Below are 17,566 nucleotides of genomic sequence, written 5' to 3' on the forward strand. Positions count from 1 at the left end.
TCCAGATGTTTGCTGCCGATTTCATCAATTAGCAACTTTTTTTTTTTTAAAAATGTGCACATATTTGCACAAAAGTACTTGAGTTCACTCACCCTCCCAGATAGATTTTTTTGCCCTCTGAAATTTGGTGATATTTTAGCACAACATGCAATTTTTTATTTAAAAAACACAAAAATAAACAGAATTTTTTATTTTGTACAAATTTCACAAACCACGTGCACCATTTTGAAGCACGTAAATGATGAATCGGTCATTTTGTCTCTTTATGATTTGCGACTTTTTCGAAATGTTGCAGCATTTTTGCGCAGTTTTACTCCAGTAACCTCATTGAAATGAAATTCTGGCTAATTCTTTTTGCACCTTGTGACATTTTACAGTATCATGCAACTTTTTGACCTGAAAAGTCGCAAAAATATTAAGATACAAACAGAGTATGTTTGAGATTGCATAAAGTTTAGCAACCGACGTTTGACTATTTTAGGAAATTGGTACAAAAAAAGCAATGCAAATACAAAATGCAGTTAATGAACTGAGGCCTATACGGTTACAATGGAATAAGCTCGGTGTTACTTTCTTCAGCACTATGAACTTTACAAGAAGGATCCCCCTACTGTCAAGAGCATGCCCCCTGTGGCCGGACGGATCCGATGGTCGAGAGAGCTGTTCAGAAAGATAAATAAGCCCATCACCTATCTGAAGGTAGGATTCACATTCAATATTTCACTATGCTGTCAGCTGCATATGGGCCATCACCAGGCTTCAGTGCTAATGATTAAGTTATGATCTGCATCTGTGTGCCTCTATATTCATTGCTGTTACGGGGTTGTCTGCATCAGAAGAGCCACTGAGCTAAGCGATTAGCTGCAGTGCTGTCGACAAGATGTCACGACTGCAGCCGATCAACAAAGACCAGAGCAGCGGCAGAGAGGCAGCGCTGGACCTAGGGAGGGTAAGTAAGGCTCAGTATATTGTATACATCACTTTGCTCACGGGCTAAAATTGGTTGAAAAAGGACGACCCTTAACTTTCTATGCCAACTATAGCTGTACAAAAAAAATGGAAAAAGGTTTTACAACTATAAACTTGTATGTAAAATGAGAAATTGTTGTGGTGCTGAAAATGTTCCAAATGCAGGGGTTTTTTTTTTTTATAAAATAGATTTTTATTGAAAGCGAATATGAACAATACAATTTATGCATTTTCCAGTATATTACAAAATTTTACATTTTCCAAACCCCCAACAATCCCAACAAAACCCAAACCTCCCCCTCCCCTGACAGCTCATACCCAGTTATACTTTGTTACCAGTATTGATGGCTCTTTGAGCCATTTGAATCACTTATGTCCGCTTGTTCTTTAGCACTCTCTTCCTTTCAGAGGCCCTCATCCTCCCATTACCCATACCTACTATCCCAGCTCGAGCCACGGAGACCACATTTTATCAAACGTTTCTATTTTCCCACGTCTTTTGTATACCCCCTTTTCCAAATTGAGACCATGTTTAACATATTTCAGGAATTCACCCCTTGTAGGCGGCTCATCCTTGATCCAGTTCCTTGCTATTACCTTCCTTGCCATATATAATAGCCTAGCTATTGCTATCTTCCAGGTGTTATCCACTCTAATTTCCTCTACATGTCCCAGTATACACACTATCGGATCTCTCGGCACTCTGCATTTATACGCCCCTTCCACACGGCTCATTACTACCAACCAGAAAGCAACCAGTCTTGGACATGTCCACATCATGTGATATATTCCTGCATTCTCAGTCCTACATCTCGGGCATTCAGAGTCAGCACGCAACCCCGCTCTGTGCAACACTTCCGGTGATTTATAGACTCTGTGCAAGATGTACAGCTGCGATAGTCTATACGGCTCGCTCAGTGACACTCGTGGAACCCACTCCAACACCGACTCCCAGGTTTCATCCTCCATTGGGCCTAAATCTCTTTCCCATTTCGCTCTCGCTTTTAGAGGGAAGTCTAGTAAATATGCATGTAGAAGGTCCTTATAAAGGGTGGTAATGACTCCCCTTGTGGACCCTTCCCCACATACGTATTCCAGAACTATGTCCTCCTGGATCTCAATACCACCGCCCTTGTTTTGCGCTTTAAAGGCATGTTTCATCTGAGCATATTGATACTCCCCAGTCGGTCTCAATCCAAACTCCCCCTGCAGCTGCGAAAAGGACTTTAATCCTTGTTGTTGAATTATCTGAGCCACCAAGTGGATTCCTTTGGCCTGCCACTCCGCCAGCACTCCAAGAGCCGCAAACTCAACCAAATTATTATTAAGCCATATCGGTGTAAATTTAGTCAGCCCCGTAACCCCCCGAATATGTCGCAGTCTGGTCCATAATTTATGTATCAAAAACATAGTTGGGTATAATTTCCCCAATACTCCCAAGGAGCCATCCTCCAGACACTGCGCCACCGGTCTTCGGTTTGTCACCCTCTCCATCAAGTGTTGTACCGCACTGGTAGACGCTCCCCGCGCCCAGCCCTTCAAATGCTGGCTCTGGGCTGCAAGAAAATATAACTCAGGATTGGGTAAAGCCAATCCTCCATCTTCCTTGGGTCGCTGAAGCGTCTCCAGGCGAATACGTGGGTACCGCCTCCCCCATATCAGGCTTCTAAAAAGAGCATTAATCTGCCGGAATTTACCACGTGGAATCCAAACTGGCGCATTATGTAGGACGTAAAGTAATTTGGGCATCAGAACCATTTTAATGAGATTAACCCTACCCACCACCGATAGGTGTAATTTATTCCACGCATCCACTTTTGCTTTAAGGGCGCCCATGAGAGGAGTCAAATTCCTATACAAAAACTCTGTAACTGGGATCGAGATCCATATTCCCAGGTATTTGAAAAGGGATGCCACCTTAAGCCGCCCCTCTCCCAATGGCTCACTTCTGCTCTCCTCCACCCCATCCACCTCGAAGAGGACCGATTTATCCCAATTTATCCTCAATCCCGACAAGGCTCCAAATTTCCCAATGATCTCGATAGCCCCATTCAAGGCTTCATCCGGGTCCGCCAGGAACAGTAAGATGTCATCTGCATATAACGCGATCTTCTCCTCAACACTCCCATATCTGAACCCAGGAACCTCATCCGATTGTCGGATCTTAGCGGCCAGTGGCTCCACAGCTAAGGCAAACAGAAGGGGCGACAGTGGGCAACCCTGCCTCGTACCTCTGGCCAACTTTATAGGCTGAGAAAGTTCCCCATTCACTCTAATTCTAGCTGTTGGTAGTGAATATAACAGTTGAGTCCATGCCACAAATTGCGGACCAATACCCATACACTTCAACACCCGCCAGAGATATCCCCACTCCACACTGTCAAACGCCTTATGGGCATCCAAGGATGCAATAACCCTTCGGCCACAGTTGTCAGACTTCAGCTGTAGGTTCATATGCAGCCTCCGCAGATTAACCGCTGTAGACCTGTCAGGCATAAAACCAGACTGATCCGGATGTACAAGGCTAGCAATGACGCTGGACAAACGGGTAGCTAACACCTTGGCCAAGAGCTTGATATCGATGGTTAACAGAGAGATTGGTCGATATGACTCAGGCTTCCCCAGATCCTTATCCTCCTTCGGAATAACCACTATAATAGCCTCCCTCATAGATGCTGGGAGATACCCTTGGCATCCAGCCTCCTCCAGTACTAACTTTAATCTGGGAATCAGCACTTCCTCCAAACTTTTATAGATTTCGGCTGGTAACCCATCAACCCCAGGTGCCTTCCCATTAGCCATAGACTTCAGCGCCCGACTCAGTTCCTCCTCGGTGATAGGGGCATCGAGGCTCACCCTATCCTCCTCACTCAATTTCGGAAGACCCAGACTCTCAAGGAAAGTCTCCGTATCTCCGGCTGACTCATTGACCCTGGAGGAATATAAGTCCGCGTAAAAGTCCGCAAAGACCTTTATAATTTCAGGTGTTTCAGATACCCTGCTCCCCCCATCTGAAACCAACGAATGTACATACGAGGTACCACGCTGAGCCGCGGCTACCACCGATAGCATGTGTCCCACTGTTTCTCCCTCCTGAAAATAAACCACCCTCTGAAACTCCCGCTTCCTTTCAGCTTTTCCCAGCAGAATCTTTTCCATACAATTTTGCGCTGTTCTCAACCTTTTCTCTGCCTCAGAAGTCCCCAGCACTACCATCTCGTCCTCTGCGGCTTTCAGCTCCTCCATCGCCACTCTCTCCGCCTCCCTTGTCCTCCTCTTACACCTACTAATGTCTCTAAATAGTAACCCTCTCAGGTACGCTTTCATTGCATCCCAAACAGTTAGAGCATCTGTACTCCCATCATTTAAAGCAAAGAATTCCGTCACCTCCTTCCCTATACCGTCCAAATCAATACTCTGTAGCCAGTTAGGATGGATCTTCCATTCTCTCCCACTTGCGGTCCGTGTCCCCAACAACCTAACCTCCACCTCAATTGGACTGTGATCCGAAAAGGCCCTCGGCAGATAACGCACCTCTCCCACCATTGTGTCCAACAGGCGGTTACCCAACGCCATATCAATTCTGGATAGCGTAGCATGAGCCGGCGAGTAGCACGAGTACCCTCTCTCCCCAACATGTCTAACTCTCCATAGATCAATCATGCCTATTTCACGCACATAGGTACCAAATGTTGTAGTGTGCCCCTCCGACCTGTTCTGGGTGTTCTTATTTTTATCCCAAAAGTCATCACAGATATTGTTCAAATCCCCAATAATTAAGAGTGGTAGTGGTTCCCATCGTTGCACCCTCTCCAACACCTCCCTGATCTTCTTACTTGAATATGGAGGTGGAATATACATTGCCGCCACACACAATCTCACTCCATACAATATACATTGTATCACCACATACTGACCCTCAGCATCCACGCATACTTTCACCTCTTCATACTGCACTCCCACCGGCACCAACACTGACACACCTCTTGAGTACGTCGAAAAGGTAGAATGATACCCTTTCTGTATCCAACGTCTATTCAGTACGTCCACTTTCTCCTGTATCAAGTGCGTCTCTAGCAAGCATATCATAGAAGCCCGCTGATCCTTCGCATACTGCAAGCTCGCAGCTCTCCTAGATTTATCCGCCAGACCTCTCACATTCCAACTCAAAATCTTAAAGCGGTCCCCTATTATGTGACTCATCATCCTTAGTTATGTCAATACTCCCGGTTCTGAGCTGTCTAACTTCCCTCCCCACCCTCACCCCTACCCCCCCTCCCCCACACCCCCCAATACTATACATTCTGCCTCTTATCAAGAGTGGGGCACCATCACCCATTGCGAACACTCTTGTTAACGTAATCTTCTCCTTCCGCCTCCCGCTACCGTTTATAACAGAATTCGGCGCAATTCTTAGAAGAACAATATAATTCAACCTGTATTAAATTACAACTGCAAGAAACTAAATAAACTTTTAGTACGCTGCACACCCTTCCTCCCTCGTACTTCTCCGCCGCATCAGCACACCCAGTACATTCCCTGAATAATACCCAGCTCCACCCTCCAACCTTCACATTTCAATTACCAATGTACTGTCAGTCCATCTCTTTTTCCCCTTTTTGAAAGAATTAAAATACCTCCCGACTAACCCACCCCACATTTTCAATCTCCTTTCCCTTTAAGCTTTTTAGCGTTAAGATCTATCCACTGGGTAGCGTCCTCCGGCGTCTGGAAAAAATGAATCTTATCCAACGCTACCACTCTCAGTCGTGCCGGAAACATCATGGAGTATTGCACTCCCAGTTCTCTCAGCCGTCTAATGCAGGGGTTTTTTAAAAAAAATATTTTCCTCTTTCAAGAATAATTCTGACATCTTGACAAGCCCAGAGGGTAAAGCCGCGGTGCAGCTTCATAATAACATTGGTCATGTACTGGTGGAGTTTGAGGTCTTGCACCACCGAGCTTGGTATAAGGACATCTTCAGCGACCTTCAAGTTGGTAAGTGAGCTTATTACAGGAGTCCGGGCTGCCCGTAGGCAGAAGACATCTGTTGTTCCAGCTATTCACTATATGTCTAATGTCTTTATTTTGTTCAGCCCTGCAGGCAAAGCTTTTGGTTCGCCATCCTGAGACCAAGCAGGTCTTCATTAATTTTGATCCTAAGTTTCTAGAGATTTTCCAAGAAATAAAATGCATGATAAAGATGGGATTAGATGTTCCAGAGGAAGCCGAAGTATTTCTTAAAATAGAAGCAGAGCTGAACTCAAATCGTCTCCAGCTGGAAGTAAGTGATGTAAATGACGTATAATTGGTTGCACTCACCTGTAGTAAAACCTTCTGCCTGAATACAAGAAGGTGCGACCACGACGCCGTGTTCATGCAACCAAAATGGCATGTAATTAGATCCAAGCAGATTTGGCATATTTATTTATTTGACTCACTTATTTAGCGCCATTAATTCTACAGCCCTTTGCAGACATCATCGCTGTCCCCATTGGGACTCACAATCTATAATCCCTATCAGTCTTTGAAGTGTGAGGCTATGTGCACACGTTGCGGATTTGCCTTAGGGATTTCTGGTGTGGATTCTGCATCTCTTGGCAGAAAACGCAGCTGCGGATTTGTCGCGTTTTTTGTGTGGATCCGCAGCGTTTTTGGTGTGGTTTTGCGTGGATTTTCAGCGTTTTTTACCCCTGCGGATTTCTATAATGGAATGGGTACAAAAACGCTGCAGATCCGCAAAAAAAGTAGTGACATGCTACTTCTTTTAATCCGCAGCATTTCCGCGCTGAGTTTTCCGCACCATCTGCACAGCGTTTTTTTTTTTTTTCATTGATTTACATTGTACTGTAAATCAATTGTGAATCCACAGCGTTTCTGCACCTCAAAAAACGCTGCGGATCCGCAGGAAATCCGCAACGTGTGCACATACCCTGAGAGTAAACCGGAGAACTCAGAAGAAACCCACACAAAAACAGGGAGAACATACAGACTCTTCACAGATGTTGTCCTTCGTGGGATTTGAACCCAGGACCCCGCACTTAAAGACAACAGTACTAACTATTGAGCCACCATATATAATGCTAACCACTGAGCCAACATTTTGCCATAAGTGTTATGATCTGGTGTTTTAGGAACAACATGAGACAAGCTCTGAAGGAGGTGGTATCTGTATTGACCGCAAACCCTGAACCTAGCAGCGCAACTAGAAATAGCCGTGGGGGGTACCTGACACTCCCTAGACCCCTCGGCACAGCCTAAGATCTAACTTCCCCTAAAGACAGAAACAGGAAACCTATCTTGCCTCAGAGAAAATCCCCAAAGGAAAGATAGCCCCCCACAAATATTGACGGTGAGAGGAGAGGCAAATAACATACGCAGAAATGAAATCAGATTTTAGCATAGGAGGCCATACTAGCTAGATAGATAGAACAGGACAGGATACTGTGCGGTCAGTATAAAAACTACAAAAAATCCACACAGAGTTTACAAAAATCTCCACACCTGACTAAAGGTGTGGAGGGTAAATCTGCTTCCCAGAGCTTCCAGCTTAACTGAATTAATCCATACTGACAAGCTGGACAAAAACATAGAATGTACCGAACAATGAAGTCCACAACATGTGGACAGAAAAGAGCAAGCAAGGACTTATCTTTGCTGAACTGGTCAGGATATCAGGGAAAACCAAGAGAGATGTGAATCCAACCAGGAACCATTGACAAGTGGCACAAGCTGAAGGGGAGAGCCAGGCTAAATAGCCGAGCAGAATAGACAATTAGTGGAAGCAGCTGCTGACTGCTAAATCCAAGGAGCAGCCATTCCACTTAAAACCACCGGAGAGAGCCCAAGAGCAGAACTCACAAAAGTGCCACTTACAACCACCGGAGGGAGCCCAAGAGCAGAATTCACAACACATAAGCTTTGTTTTTTGTCTGGGTTACCCAAGTTTTGCCTGGCTGGTTATAGAAAATAGAGGTGAACCCATGCCGGGTTTTTCAATTATTTATTTATTTACAGCGTAGGCGCCGGCTGATGAATACTCCCATCAGCCGCTCCTGCTGTCACTGTTATTAGTGACAGCAGGTGTAGGCTGATGGAAGTAATACTCCCATAAGCTGCTCCTGCTGTCACTGTTATTAGTTGAATATAACTCTCATAATTTTCCCCTTATCGCGCTGATCGCTGGCAGAGCAGGGGAGAATGATGAGAGCCGTCTTCAGCACCCGGCGCCATGTGTGTTCTCCATGTGCACGTGTGCAGGACAGTTTGCGGTCCTTGCTGACGGTAAAAAGTGGACATGTATACAGGTCCTTCTCAAAAAATTAGCATATAGTGTTAAATTTCATTATTTACCATAATGTAATGATTACAATTAAACTTTCATATACTATAGATTCATTATCCACCAACTGAAATTTGTCAGGTCTTTTATTGTTTTAATACTGATGATTTTAGCATACAACTCCTGATAACCCAAAAAACCTGTCTCAATAAATTAGCATATTTCACCCATCCAATCAAATAAAAGTGTTTTTTAATAACAAACAAAAAAACCAACAAATAATAATGTTCGGTTATGCACTCAATACTTGGTCGGGAATCCTTTGGCAGAAATGACTGCTTCAATGCAGCGTGGCATGGAGGCAATCAGCCTGTGACACTGCTGAGATGTTATGGAGGCCCAGGATGCTTCAATAGCGGCCTTAAGCTCATCCAGAGTGTTGGGTCTTGCGTCTCTCAACTTTCTCTTCACAATATCCCACAGATTCTCTATGGGGTTCAGGTCAGGAGAGTTGGCAGGCCAATTGAGCACAGTAATACCATGGTCAGTAAACCATTTACCAGTGGTTTTGGCACTGTGAGCAGGTGCCAGGTCGTGCTGAAAAATGAAATCTTCATCTCCATAAAGCATTTCAGCCGATGGAAGCATGAAGTGCTCCAAAATCTCCTGATAGCTAGCTGCATTGATCCTGCCCTTGATGAAACACAGTGGACCAACACCAGCAGCTGACATGGCACCCCACACCATCACTGACTGTGGGTACTTGACACTGGACTTCAGGCATTTTGGCATTTCCTTCTCCCCAGTCTTCCTCCAGACTCTGGCACCTTGATTTCCGAATGACATGCAAAATTTGCTTTCATCAGAAAAAAGTACTTGGGACCACTTAGCAACAGTCCAGTGCTGCTTCTCTGTAGCCCAGGTCAGGCGCCTCTGCCGCTGTTTATGGTTCAAAAGTGGCTTTACCTGGGGAATGCGGCACCTGTAGCCCATTTCCTGCACACGCCTGTGCACGGTGGCTCTGGATGTTTCCACACCAGACTCAGTCCACTGCTTCCTCAGGTTCCCCAAGGTCTGGAATCGGTCCTTCTCCACAATCTTCCTCAGGGTCCGGTCTCCTCTTCTCGTTGTACAGCGTTTTCTGCCACATTGTTTCCTTCCAACAGACTTACCATTGAGGTGCCTTGATACAGCACTCTGGGAACAGCCTATTTGTTGAGAAATTTCTTTCTGGGTCTTAGGGTACCGTCACACTATAACATTTCAATCGCTACGACGGTACGATTCGTGACGTTCCAGCGATATCGTTACGATATCGCTGTGTCTGATACGCAGCAGCGATCAGGGATCCTGCTGAGAATCGTACGTCGTAGCAGATCGTTTAGAACTTTCTTTCATCGCTGGATCTCCCGCTGTCATCGCTAGATCGGTGTGTGTGACACCGATCTAGCGATGCGATCCAGCGATGCGTTCGCTTGTAACCAGGGTAAACATCGGGTAACTAAGCGCAGGACCGCGCTTAGTTACCCGATGTTTACCCTGGTTACAAGCGTTAAACTAAAAAAAAACAAACAGCACATACTTACATTCTGGTGTCCGTCAGGTCCCTTGCAGTCTGCTTCCAGCACTGTGACTGCCGGCCGTAAAGTGAAAGCAGAGCACAGCGGCTGTACTTTCACTTTACAGCCGGCAGTCACTGAGTGCGGGAAGCAGACTGCAAGGGACCTGACGGACACCAGAATGTAAGTATGTGCTGTTTGTTTTTTTTTAGTTTAACGCTTGTAACCAGGGTAAACATCGGGTAACTAAGCGCGGTCCTGCGCTTAGTTACCCGATGTTTACCCTGGTTACCCAGGGACCTCGGCATCTTGGTCGCTGGAGAGCGGTCTGTGTGACAGCTCCCCAGCGACCACACTACGATTTACCTACGATCACGGCCAGGTCATATCGCTGGTCGTGATCGTAGGTAAATCGTATAGTGTGACGGTACCCTTACCCTCTTGCTTGAGGGTGTCAATGATGGCCTTCTTGACATCTGTCAGGTCGCTAGTCTTAAGGCACCGTCACACTAAGCGACGCTGCAGCGATACCGACAACGATCCGGATCGCTGCAGCGTCGCTGTTTGGTCGCTGGAGAGCTGTCACACAGACAGCTCTCCAGCGACCAACGATCCCGAGGTCCCCGGTAACCAGGGTAAACATCGGGTAACTAAGCTTTAACTACCCGGATATTAACTGGGAAACAGAAACCTGTGAAACCCATAAAGGCAACAGGTTTCTGCTAATAACCAAGAAAAATTATCTTTCACAATTGGTGCAGAATCCAACCAGAGGAGCAGCACTTTTAGACCTAATACTATCTAATAGACCTGACAGAATAACAAATCTGCAGGTGGTTGGGCATTTAGGAAATAGCGACCACAATATTGTACAGTTTCACCTGTCTTTCACTAGGGGGACTTGTCAGGGAGTCACAAAAACACTGAACTTTAGGAAGGCAAAGTTTGGCCAGCTTAGAGATGCCCTTAATCTGGTAGACTGGGACAATATCCTCAGAAATGAGAATACAGATAATAAATGGGAAATGTTTAAGAACATCCTAAATAGGCAGTGTAAGCGGTTTATACCTTGTGGGAATAGAAGGACTAGAAATAGGAAAAACCCAATGTGGCTAAACAAAGAAGTAAGACAGGCAATTAACAGTAAAAAGAAAGCATTTGCACTACTAAAGCAGGATGGCACCATTGAAGCTCTAAAAAACTATAGGGAGAAAAATACTTTATCTAAAAAACTAATTAAAGCTGCCAAAAAGGAAACAGAGAAGCACATTGCTAAGGAGAGTAAAACTAATCCCAAACTGTTCTTCAACTATATCAATAGTAAAAGAATAAAAACTGAAAATGTAGGCCCCTTAAAAAATAGTGAGGAAAGAATGGTTGTAGATGACGAGGAAAAAGCTAACATATTAAACACCTTCTTCTCCACGGTATTCACGGTGGAAAATGAAATGCTAGGTGAAATCCCAAGAAACAATGAAAACCCTATATTAAGGGTCACCAATCTAACCCAAGAAGAGGTGCGAAACCTGCTAAATAAGATTAAAATAGATAAATCTCCGGGTCCGGATGGCATACACCCACGAGTACTAAGAGAACTAAGTAATGTAATAGATAAACCATTATTTCTTATTTTTAGTGACTCTATAGCGACAGGGTCTGTTCCGCAGGACTGGCGCATAGCAAATGTGGTGCCAATATTCAAAAAGGGCTCTAAAAGTGAACCTGGAAATTATAGGTCAGTAAGTCTAACCTCTATTGTTGGTAAAATATTTGAAGGGTTTCTGAGGGATGTTATTCTGGATTATCTCAATGAGAATAACTGTTTAACTCCATATCAGCATGGGTTTATGAGAAATCGCTCCTGTCAAACCAATCTAATCAGTTTTTATGAAGAGGTAAGCTATAGGCTGGACCACGGTGAGTCATTGGACGTGGTATATCTCGATTTTTCCAAAGCGTTTGATACCGTGCCGCACAAGAGGTTGGTACACAAAATGAGAATGCTTGGTCTGGGGGAAAATGTGTGTAAATGGGTTAGTAACTGGCTTAGTGATAGAAAGCAGAGGGTGGTTATAAATGGTATAGTCTCTAACTGGGTCGCTGTGACCAGTGGGGTACCGCAGGGGTCAGTATTGGGACCTGTTCTCTTCAACATATTCATTAATGATCTGGTAGAAGGTTTACACAGTAAAATATCGATATTTGCAGATGATACAAAACTATGTAACTATGAAACCAGGGATTCAAGCTTCAGGAGGCTAATTTGCATATTCCAGGTGCCTTCTGGGAGAAGCGAAGTCTCCCTAAGCTAGAAGATCGTTGGGTACAGCCGGGACCAGCTGCTTCGAAAGCATCACCAAACCAGGGATTCAAGCTTCAGGAGGCTAATTTGCATATTCCAGGTGCCTTCTGGGAGAAGCGAAGTCTCCCTAAGCTAGAAGATCGTTGGGTACAGCCGGGACCAGCTGCTTCGAAAGCATCACTAAACCAGGGATTCAAGCTTCAGGAGGCTAATTTGCATATTCCAGGTGCCTTCTGGGAGAAGCGAAGTCTCCCTAAGCTAGAAGATCGTTGGGTACAGCCGGGACCAGCTGCTTCGAAAGCATCACCAAACCAGGGATTCAAGCTTCAGGAGGCTAATTTGCATATTCCAGGTGCCTTCTGGGAGAAGCGAAGTCTCCCTAAGCTAGAAGATCGTTGGGTACAGCCGGGACCAGCTGCTTCGAAAGCATCACCAAACCGTGCGCCTTACGGCGCGCGAATTTTTGCCTGTAGGACATTATTGCAAGAGAGCTTGGCTGAGTAGATTACACAAGAAGGAAAACACACAGCAAGTCAGCAGGATCTAGGAGCAACATGGCAGATGTGACAACCTACATGGTGAGCTGCAGCATGTGCTACATGTTCACAGATCGACCAGAAGAAGAATCCAATTTCACCTGTCAGAAGTGTAGACTAGTGGCCCTTTTAGAAGAAAAGGTGCGGGGTCTGGAAGAAAGAATAGCAACTTTGAAACTCATCAAAGAGAATGAAGACTTTCTTGACAGAACAGAAGCATCTCTACTGGTCACAGAAGGTGCAAAAAGTGTCAGAGAACCTCCAAAAGCAGATGAGTGGAAGCATGTGACCAAAAGAAGCAAGAAGACCATGGAGAAATCACCAACCACACAACTGAAGAACCGATATCAAATCTTTGTAGAGGATGAAGATGGCACACCTAAGAATGAAGCAATACCAGCAAGCAAAAAAGAAAAGGGCACACAGCAACAAGTGACAGCAAAAAGTACAGCCAAGAAGCAACGAAGAGTGGTGGTGGTGGGAGACTCACTACTGAGAGGCACCGAAGCAGCCATCTGCAGACCGGACATAACTGCAAGAGAAGTATGCTGCCTTCCAGGTGCGATGATCAAAGATGTGACCGATAGGATACCAAAGCTCTTCAGCTCCAAGGACGTCCACCCATTTCTTCTGATACATGTTGGCACCAATGACACGGCAAGGAAGGACCTACCGACAATCTGCAAGGACTTTGAAGAGTTGGGGAAGAAAGTAAAGGAACTGGATGCACAGGTAGTTTTTTCTTCTATCCTTCCAGTAGACGGGCATGGCACCAGGAGATGGAACAGGATCCTTGATGCAAACAACTGGCTAAGACGATGGTGCAGACAACAAGGATTTGGATTCCTGGACCACGGTGTGAATTACTGGTATGATGGACTCCTCGCCAGAGACGGACTACACCTCAACAAACCTGGGAAACACACATTCGCCAGAAGACTCGCTACACTCATCAGGAGGGCGTTAAACTAGAAGAAGAGGGGACGGGAAGAAAAACATTAGACTCGAACAAAGACGACCCAGGAAAACATACTCAGAAGGGAGGTAAGAACATTTCTAAAACAATCCACAGTGAGGAGATTGGAACAAAACAAAATCCTCTAAACTGCATGCTCGCAAACGCCAGAAGCCTGACAAACAAGATGGAAGAACTAGAAGCAGAAATATCTACAGGTAACTTTGACATAGTGGGAATAACCGAGACATGGTTAGATGAAAGCTATGACTGGGCAGTTAACTTACAGGGTTACAGTCTGTTTAGAAAGGATCGTAAAAATCGGAGAGGAGGAGGGGTTTGTCTCTATGTAAAGTCTTGTCTAAAGTCCACTTTAAGGGAGGATATTAGCGAAGGGAATGAGGATGTCGAGTCCATATGGGTTGAAATTCATGGAGGGAAAAATGGTAACAAAATTCTCATTGGGGTCTGTTACAAACCCCCAAATATAACAGAAAGCATGGAAAGTCTACTTCTAAAGCAGATAGATGAAGCTGCAACCCATAATGAGGTCCTGGTTATGGGGGACTTTAACTACCCGGATATTAACTGGGAAACAGAAACCTGTGAAACCCATAAAGGCAACAGGTTTCTGCTAATAACCAAGAAAAATTATCTTTCACAATTGGTGCAGAATCCAACCAGAGGAGCAGCACTTTTAGACCTAATACTATCTAATAGACCTGACAGAATAACAAATCTGCAGGTGGTTGGGCATTTAGGAAATAGCGACCACAATATTGTGCAGTTTCACCTGTCTTTCACTAGGTGGACTTGTCAGGGAGTCACAAAAACATTGAACTTTAGGAAGGCAAAGTTTGAACAGCTTAGAGATGCCCTTAATCTGGTAGACTGGGACAATATCCTCAGAAATGAGAATACAGATAATAAATGGGAAATGTTTAAGAACATCCTAAATAGGCAGTGTAAGCGGTTTATACCTTGTGGGAATAAAAGGACTAGAAATAGGAAAAACCCAATGTGGCTAAACAAAGAAGTAAGACGGGCAATTAACAGTAAAAAGAAAGCATTTGCACTACTAAAGCAGGATGGCACCATTGAAGCTCTAAAAAACTATAGGGAGAAAAATACTTTATCTAAAAAACTAATTAAAGCTGCCAAAAAGGAAACAGAGAAGCACATTGCTAAGGAGAGTAAAACTAATCCCAAACTGTTCTTCAACTATATCAATAGTAAAAGAATAAAAACTGAAAATGTAGGCCCCTTAAAAAATAGTGAGGAAAGAATGGTTGTAGATGACGAGGAAAAAGCTAACATATTAAACACCTTCTTCTCCACGGTATTCACGGTGGAAAATGAAATGCTAGGTGAAATCCCAAGAAACAATGAAAACCCTATATTAAGGGTCACCAATCTAACCCAAGAAGAGGTGCGAAACCGGCTAAATAAGATTAAAATAGATAAATCTCCGGGTCCGGATGGCATACACCCACGAGTACTAAGAGAACTAAGTAATGTAATAGATAAACCATTATTTCTTATTTTTAGTGACTCTATAGCGACAGGGTCTGTTCCGCAGGACTGGCGCATAGCAAATGTGGTGCCAATATTCAAAAAGGGCTCTAAAAGTGAACCTGGAAATTATAGGCCAGTAAGTCTAACCTCTATTGTTGGTAAAATATTTGAAGGGTTTCTGAGGGATGTTATTCTGGATTATCTCAATGAGAATAACTGTTTAACTCCATATCAGCATGGGTTTATGAGAAATCGCTCCTGTCAAACCAATCTAATCAGTTTTTATGAAGAGGTAAGCTATAGACTGGACCACGGTGAGTCATTGGACGTGGTATATCTCGATTTTTCCAAAGCGTTTGATACCGTGCCGCACAAGAGGTTGGTACACAAAATGAGAATGCTTGGTCTGGGGGAAAATGTGTGTAAATGGGTTAGTAACTGGCTTAGTGATAGAAAGCAGAGGGTGGTTATAAATGGTATAGTCTCTAACTGGGTCGCTGTGACCAGTGGGGTACCGCAGGGGTCAGTATTGGGACCTGTTCTCTTCAACATATTCATTAATGATCTGGTAGAAGGTTTACACAGTAAAATATCGATATTTGCAGATGATACAAAACTATCTAAAGCAGTTAATACAAGAGAAGATAGTATTCTGCTACAGATGGATCTGGATAAGTTGGAAACTTGGGCTGAAAGGTGGCAGATGAGGTTTAACAATGATAAATGTAAGGTTATACACATGGGAAGAGGGAATCAATATCACCATTACACACTGAACGGGAAACCACTGGGTAAATCTGACAGGGAGAAGGACTTGGGGATCCTAGTTAATGATAAACTTACCTGGAGCAGCCAGTGCCAGGCAGCAGCTGCCAAGGCAAACAGGATCATGGGGTGCATTAAAAGAGGTCTGGATACACGTGATGAGAGCATTATACTGCCTCTGTACAAATCCCTAGTTAGACCGCACATGGAGTACTGTGTCCAGTTTTGGGCACCGGTGCTCAGGAAGGATATAATGGAACTAGAGAGAGTACAAAGGAGGGCAACAAAATTAATAAAGGGGATGGGAGAACTACAATACCCAGATAGATTAGCGAAATTAGGATTATTTAGTCTAGAAAAAAGACGACTGAGGGGCGATCTAATAACCATGTATAAGTATATAAGGGGACAATACAAATATCTCGCTGAGGATCTGTTTATACCAAGGAAGGTGACGGGCACAAGGGGGCATTCTTTGCGTCTGGAGGAGAGAAGGTTTTTCCACCAACATAGAAGAGGATTCTTTACTGTTAGGGCAGTGAGAATCTGGAATTGCTTGCCTGAGGAGGTGGTGATGGCGAACTCAGTCGAGGGGTTCAAGAGAGGCCTGGATGTCTTCCTGGAGCAGAACAATATTGTATCATACAATTATTAGGTTCTGTAGAAGGACGTAGATCTGGGTATTTATTATGATGGAATATAGGCTGAACTGGATGGACAAATGTCTTTTTTCGGCCTTACTAACTATGTTACTATGTTACTATGTTACTAAGCGCAGGGCCGCGCTTAGTAACCCGATGTTTACCCTGGTTACCAGCGTAAAAAAACAAACAGTACATACTTACATTCAGCTGTCTGTCCCTTGCCGTCTGGTTCCTGCACTGACTGCTGGCCGTAATGTGAAAGTGAAAGCACAGCACAGCAGTGAGTCACACAGCGGTGACTCACCGCAGTGGCTGTGCTCTGCTTTCACTTTAAGGCCAGCAGTCAGTGCAGGAACCAGACGGCAAGGGACAGACAGCTGAATGTAAGTATGTAGTGTTTGTTTTTTTACGCTGGTAACCAGGGTAAACATCGGGTTACTAAGCGCGGCCCTGCGCTTAGTTACCCGATGTTTACCCTGGTTACCAGTGAAGACATCGCTGAATCGGTGTCACACACGCCGATTCAGCGATGTCTGCGGGGAGTCCAGCGACCAAATAAAGTTCTGGACTTTCTTCCCCGACCAGCGACAGCACAGCAGGGGCCTGATCGCTGCTGCCTGTCACACTGGACGATATCGCTAGCGAGGACACTGCAACGTCACGGATCGCTAGCGATATCGTCTAGTGTGACGGTACCTTTACCCATGATGGGGGTTTTGAGTAATGAACCAGGCAGGGAGTTTATAAAAGCCTCAGGTATCTTTTGCATGTGTTTAGAGTTAATTAGTTGATTCAGAAGATTAGGGTAATAGGTCGTTTAGAGAACCTTTTCTTGATATGCTAATTTATTGAGACAGGTTTTTTGGGTTATCAGGAGTTGTATGCCAAAATCATCAGTATTAAAACAATAAAAGACCTGACAAATTTCAGTTGGTGGATAATGAATCTATAATATATGAAAGTTTAATTGTAATCATTACATTATGGTAAATAATGAAATTTAACACTATATGCTAATTTTTTGAGAAGGACCTGTACA

General features: G+C 44.4%; 1 protein-coding gene across 1 annotated transcript in view; it reads left to right on the forward strand.

The window, feature by feature from the left end:
* The first annotated feature begins 880 nt into the window (after positions 1 to 880).
* Positions 881 to 17,566, forward strand: part of DNAH8 (dynein axonemal heavy chain 8) — a 239,106-nt gene continuing 222,420 nt past the window's right edge. The window contains exons 1-3 of the mRNA XM_069726468.1: positions 881 to 949; positions 5,829 to 5,967; positions 6,066 to 6,253. Of these exons, the coding sequence (XP_069582569.1) occupies positions 881 to 949; positions 5,829 to 5,967; positions 6,066 to 6,253 (396 nt within the window). The remainder of the gene's footprint in view (positions 950 to 5,828; positions 5,968 to 6,065; positions 6,254 to 17,566) is intronic.

Source organism: Ranitomeya imitator, chromosome 5, assembly GCF_032444005.1.
Source record: "Ranitomeya imitator isolate aRanImi1 chromosome 5, aRanImi1.pri, whole genome shotgun sequence".
In the NCBI taxonomy this organism is placed as follows: domain Eukaryota; kingdom Metazoa; phylum Chordata; class Amphibia; order Anura; family Dendrobatidae; genus Ranitomeya; species Ranitomeya imitator.